The sequence below is a fragment of the Watersipora subatra genome, chromosome 3 (assembly GCF_963576615.1).
Source record: "Watersipora subatra chromosome 3, tzWatSuba1.1, whole genome shotgun sequence".
Lineage (NCBI taxonomy): Eukaryota > Metazoa > Bryozoa > Gymnolaemata > Cheilostomatida > Watersiporidae > Watersipora > Watersipora subatra.
In genome coordinates, this window is record NC_088710.1 from 44,299,960 (window position 1) to 44,306,428 (window position 6,469).

Consider the following 6,469-nt stretch of genomic DNA (forward strand, 5'->3'; position numbering starts at 1 on the left):
GGCACTCTCTCAACTATTATAAGTGAGTAGTATATGACACTCTCTGAACTACTATAAGTGAGTAGTAGGCTATATGACATTCTCTCAACTATTATAAATGAGTAGTATATGGTACTCTCTCAACTAGTATAAGTGAGTAGTATATGACACTCTCAACTACTATAAGTGAGTAGTATATGACATTCTCTCAACTACTGTAAGTGAGTAGCATACGACACTCCCTCAACTATTATAAGTGAGTAGTATACGACACTCCCTCAACTATTATAAGTGAGTAGTATACATGTATGACATTCTCTCAACTATTATAAATGAGTAGTATATGACACTCTCTCAACTACTGTAAGTGAGTAGTATACGACACTCTCTCAACTACTGTAAGTGAGTAGTATATGGTACTCTCAACTACTATAATAAGTGAGTAGTATACGACACTCTCTCAACTACTGTGAGTAGTAAGTGGTTAGTAAGTGGGTAGTAAGTGGGTAGTAAGTGATTAGTAAGTGGGCAGTAAGTGGGTAGTAAGTGAGTAGTAAGTGGGCAGTAAGTGGGTAGTAAGTGAGTAGTAAGTGGGTAGTAAGTGGGTAGTAAGTGGGTAGTAAGTGAGTAGTAAGTGGTTAGTAAGTGGGTAGTAAGTGGTTAGTAAGTGGTTAGTAAGTGGGTAGTAAGTGGGTAGTAAGTGGTTAGTAAGTGAGTAGTAAGTTGTGGTCACTTGCAGCTATATGTCAGTTGACACGGTATTATTTCTAAAAAGTCTGAATGTATATTGAATTACCCTGAGTTTTAGTCTCATGCGAATGTTGAGTAAATTTTATTGAATGGAAGTCTTCAGCTCTAGCCATATATTGTGAGGGACCACGACTCCCTATTACTAACCTAGCCGAACAAGCCTACTATAGCCACAAAGCCATAGGGTGAAAAAAACAAGTAGTTTAGGGTGTTTTCAGATTGCTTTGGAGTAGGAATTGTCGAAGTGACCAATCAGAGTACACGTAAGGCATTCTTATTCCAATCTCACACACCCCCACAATATTATGATGATTATGATAGCTTTTATCTGGATTGACCACACAAGGGTACATGATAACAGAATCGGTTGGTTTCGTTGACGTCGGCTAAGCTTTTATGTTTGATGCATGATTAAAAGCTGTAGCCTGATGTCAGTAGAAAAGGTTTAATGTTTATAGGATATGGTAACAGTTTGGTATCTGCCAAAGGTATGGAATTGGATTTGTTCTCAAGTGATCTATAGAATAATTTCTGTGGGTTCATATCATTGAAAGTGGCATGTGGGGATAACTTCCAGTTTAACCTTTAGGACTATGTGAATGCTTGTTGCACATCCCGGTCCACAATTTTTATTACATTTCATCACATGTATGGAGCTATCTAGAGTACGCAGAGGGAACTTGAAAGCACCCTTGGTCTATTGCACTCGCCAACATTTTCAGGTGTATTTGCTGTTTTTTCAAACTTAGTGCTGCAGTATTGAGGGTTTCCAGGTATAGTCCTATTTGCAACATTGTGCCGACCTAGAAACCCAGTTTCATTCACTTACAGGGAGTAAAACTGTGTGGATAACTGGAAGAATTCTTGTCTCGTTTTATATATAAAGTTGCTAATATTTCTGCAAATTTCTCAACTCACAAGCAATCTTTGGCTTTTCAAAATTGACAGCGGCAGCGTTGGAAGATCAGTTTTCAATTGCTGATGCGCGTTTTTCAAAATATAGTTTCTCGTGTTTTGGTAATGGGATAAACAAATGGGAAGTCGCAAATTAGCCTAAAGTCACGGATGTCCATGAAATTCTTTCAAGATTCCTTGGCAATAGTGTTTTCAGCGCATTTGTCTTCAGCCCACTCTCTGTTCAGCGACTGAGTCATAACCTTCTCTTCACACACGTGTGATTTGATCACGCAACTGTCATCTTGTTGTCTCAGGAGACCAAGACCAAACCAAAAAAGCACGGACCATGAAGTTGCAGCTCTCCACGATGCCGACGGTCAACCTCGACACTCTCAAGTTTCTCTTCGCTCATTTGGTTAGGTAGGTGTAACTTTACTCCCTTCTCTATGCTCTTTGTCAGAGTCCAGTCAGGCATTCGTTGGCAGCTACTTGCTCTGATGACTTTTTGGACTGGTGGGAAGTTTTTTCTTTGTTTATCAGTTGACTGAATTGGTTCTTATTGTATTTAGTTATTGCTAAAACAAATGTCCAATTTATTTATGTATTTTCGTAGTCTCACTTTTAGAATAATGAAAACAAGTGTTTAGCTCTGAAGCAAGTACAACCTTGAAAAACTACCAGTGAAATACTTGATTAGAAAATTGATTACAATAAATCATGTAATCCTTGTAAAAGTTACAAATAGTATTTTATTGTCTAAAATTTCAGTTCATATTTGATAGAGCTAATTTCGAGTAGTAGATGAATGGGTGTTGTTTTACTTCTCTGTGTACTCGTGAGTACGTACTCAAGTTCTATCACAACTCACATCATATACATTCAAGGGCTCCTTCTTTTGTGTTGTCAGCGGGGGAACAAACGACAATCTACAACATCCATGCTTTCTATAAAAGAGTGTAAAGAAAATTAATAAAGGTCCAACACATTTTAGAAACACGGGGTGAGACAAATCCAGCGAATAGTCATTTTGTTCCTTTGAATCCATAGGTCTTTTATTATCATGTTACAGAGTGTTGGAACACGGCGCTGAGAATCGAATGAAGTCACAGAGCCTGGCCATAGTTTTTGGCCCTACTTTAATGTGGCCTGAGAAGGAGTCGTCTGCCATCGCAGTTAACATGATGTGTCAAAACTCCATTGTTGAATACATTCTCTCGCGTTTTGACAAGCTTTTTTAAGTAGTAAATATTACTAGCGTACTCCTCCGTATGTAATTTACCACTACATGAAATCAGCCTTTCTTGCGATTTGTTTGAGTTCTGTTAGAATTTGGTTGAATGTGTGGCTATGCAATGGTGATCTCATCAAATTCTTCAGGAAATGCAAATTTTGTGGTCAACTTTCCTATTTGTTTAGGTTGATAAGTTATTTATTGCTGTAGACTTATTAGATAGATTAGTTTTCAATTATCCAAGCACCTTTCTTCCCTCTGCGCAGGTGCAAGAGGTGCTCTGACAGATATATGGAAATATTATATTGTTAATACTGCCAGCCAATGACTCACGATGAGCAAAACTGCTTCATTGAATAAAGTTAATCACTTTTTCTTGTTTTTACCATTTACAAACTCAGATTCGTTTCACGCTTTGGAGTTAACCCCCCCTAACGTGTGTTAGTTGCTGAACTATTTTGACATGAAGCTTTTATGATTGATGCATTATGGTAGGAACTATCTGTTGCCAAGTTCCGATTTATTACCGAGCATTACTTAATTTATTTACGTCTGTTATGATGCGGAGACTGGTTCTTTTTTTGAATTTTTTCACATTCACTCATCAGCTCATCCACTTTTTACTGTACTATACTAACCAACAGAGAAGTTCATGACATTTTTGTTACGCGTTTGCTATATATTTTTATGCCATTGTTCGTACAATCATCTATTTTGAAAAGTACTATAATTATAATACAATATTGACCTATTAAGATGCAGTCTTAATATAACAAAAAATACTTAAAGGACATCTAAACATATTACTCTGGCATGCAGCTCATTCATCACGAACTTTGGCAAGATAAAGGGAGAGACAGAAGGCGATGAAGTTTAGATATCATTGAAAAATCTAATGTGTGTAGGTAATCTTTGCTAAAAAAAGGTGTCATATATGATGTTGGCTCAAATTGTTATGCTAAATCTTGTTATGTTATGCTATTGCTATGTTAAATCGTTTACAATCCAATGGCTCTGGCCATCAATGTGTTCTTTTCTTTTAATTGGTGGAAGAGAGAATGGTGTTGCCATAGCAACTATATTATTCAAGCACACTGTAGCATCTACTAAAGCTTTGTTCTCTTGCTTCTTTGATAATGCTAAGAGATGGGTGTGTCGCTTATCATTTTTCTGGCTATCAACATGCCAGTTAGACGTACTCTCTGACCAAGATCTCTTCATGGGGTGTTGGGTGGTGTAGCTAATTATGCAAGCCTTTTGCTCTTGTCTTTCATGACCCCTGTTCGCTATCCTTTCCATATATTGCTGCATACACCATAGGTGATATCTAGATGCATAACAGAGGAATAGCAACAAATTCATCAACGAAAACCCCTTTTATCCAGTCAAAAGTGAACCAGTAAAAATATTTGTAAAAATGTGAAATGTTCAGAAACTAATGCATGTACATGAACAATCCCTGAAGGTTGCATAGGATCTCCTACGATTTTATAGCTAACAGAGGCTGTGCATGTTTTTAAAAGCCAGTGTTGCTTAAGCAATTGGATTATCTTGGTTGGACATGATGAATTGGATTTGGTAGGACTTGCCTGGACAGCCGATGCTAGCGCAAGACAGGTCAGGGAGCCTCAATGAGGGGTGGCTTTTAAGGCTGGATGTTATTCTCATTTACACCAGTTTCCTTTCATTGGGAATTGAACCACAACCCATTGTTTGCATTACAGGCGCTCTATACTACAAGGCCACGGGTGCTCTCTATAAAAATCTGTAATATTAATGTGCTAAAGATTTTGTAAGCAAGGAGTTCAAGCATTCTAGTAGTCGTGTTCACATTATCTTGTTATGTTTCAAGCCCTAGTGTGAATACTGCTTCAAGCCCTGGTGTGAATACTGCTTCAAGCCCTAGTGTGAATACTGCTTCAAGCCCTAGTGTGAATACCGCTTCAAGCCCTAGTGTGAATACTGCTTCAAGCCCTAGTGTGAATACCGCTTCAAGCCCTAGTGTGAATACCGCTTCAAGCCCTAGTGTGAATACCGCTTCAAGCCCTAGTGTGAATACCGCTTCAAGCCCTAGTGTGAATACTGCTTCAAGCCCTAGTGTGAATACTGCTTCAAGCCCTAGTGTGAATACTGCTTCAAGCCCTAGTGTGAATACTGCTTCAAGCCCTGGTGTGAATACTGCTTCAAGCCCTAGTGTGAATACTGCTTCAAGCCCTAGTGTGAATACTGCTTCAAGCCCTAGTGTGAATACTGCTTCAAGCCCTAGTGTGAATACTGCTTCAAGTCCTAGTGTGAATACTGCTTCAAGCCCTAGTGTGAATACTGCTTCAAGCCCTGGTGTGAATACTGCTTCAAGCCCTAGTGTGAATACTGCTTCAAGCCCTAGTGTGAATACTGTTTCAAGCCCTAGTGTGAATACTGCTTCAAGCCCTAGTGTGAATACTGCTTCAAGCCCTAGTGTGAATACTGCTTCAAGCCCTAGTGTGAATACTGCTTCAAGCCCTGGTGTGAATACTGCTTCAAGCCCTAGTGTGAATACTGCTTCAAGCCCTAGTGTGAATACTGCTTCAAGCCCTAGTGTGAATACTGCTTCAAGCCCTAGTGTGAATACTGCTTCAAGCCCTAGTGTGAATACTGCTTCAAGCCCTAGTGTGAATACTGCTTCAAGCCCTAGTGTGAATACTGCTTCAAGCCTAGTGTGGATACTGCTTCAAGCCCTAGTGTGAATACTGCTTCAAGCCCTAGTGTGAATACTGCTTCAAGCCTAGTGTGAATACTGTCAATCAATGATTCGGGACAGAGAAGACCACTTCATCAGAAAAACTTAATCAGGTTTGTTTTTGGTTACTATTTGCAAGCTTAAATGTTATTCCCTTAACCAAATCATGGCTACAGACAAACATACATGTACCAATTATACCAAGCTTTACAGGTTGAGGTGAAATAATTTTTACTGTGAACTTCAACAGGGTTTTTTAATTTACGTTTTGAGTACTTGAGCTGAAATGTTGTCAGTATCTGGAACATGATTGTTGACAAAGAAGAGCGAAAGTGTTCAAATGGTAAGCTAAATCAGAAAAGATTAGGTGTCCAGAAAATATACAAACAGGCAACTCATAAATTTAACTAACATTTCTGGTTTCATAATGACATATTCTAGATAGTAGAACATCTAGCTAGGTATAGATTTGAATAAGACTGCAACACCATTAAAAAGGTCCCGCCTAAGTTTAAGATATCATGGCACCATACTTATTTAGAAAATTGTATATTTTACAATTCTCCCTTTATCAAACTCAACTTCGGTGTCATGAGGAAATAACAAATATATCGTACAAATGTGATCAATTAGTAGAAAGTAAAAAAACATTACTTGGTTTTCAAGGTAATGCTGTCCAACCCTACCTGTTTGATTTGTCGATTGCGTCCATCGTCTTATCCATTTTTGCCTTTTCTAATTTGTTCATTCTTTCTGCTTTCCTTAAATTTTTATACGAGATGTCTTTGATTTCCTTGATGGCATGTCGCCGTGGTTTAGATTCCATCTCTCCTAGCATCACACTTGTACCCACACTAGGGATCTACCTATTTTCTATCTTGTGTAATGCTGGA

General features: G+C 38.4%; 2 protein-coding genes across 6 annotated transcripts in view; both read left to right on the forward strand.

The window, feature by feature from the left end:
• The window catches only part of LOC137390151 (rho GTPase-activating protein 15-like), a 42,904-nt gene extending 39,298 nt beyond the window's left edge, over positions 1-3,606 (forward strand). For all 5 annotated transcript variants that reach the window (XM_068076424.1, XM_068076425.1, XM_068076426.1 and 2 more), the window contains 2 exons: positions 1,941-2,046; positions 2,696-3,606. In XM_068076424.1, the coding sequence (XP_067932525.1) occupies positions 1,941-2,046; positions 2,696-2,864 (275 nt within the window). In that variant the 3' untranslated portion in view covers positions 2,865-3,606. The remainder of the gene's footprint in view (positions 1-1,940; positions 2,047-2,695) is intronic.
• An 815-nt stretch (positions 3,607-4,421) lies between these two features.
• On the forward strand, positions 4,422-5,583 carry LOC137390624 (mucin-1-like). The gene is made up of 2 exons (XM_068076950.1): positions 4,422-4,435; positions 4,710-5,583. The coding sequence occupies exons 1-2, from the start codon at positions 4,422-4,424 to the stop codon at positions 5,581-5,583; spliced, it is 888 nt and encodes a 295-aa protein (XP_067933051.1).
• Positions 5,584-6,469: the final 886 nt, after the last annotated feature.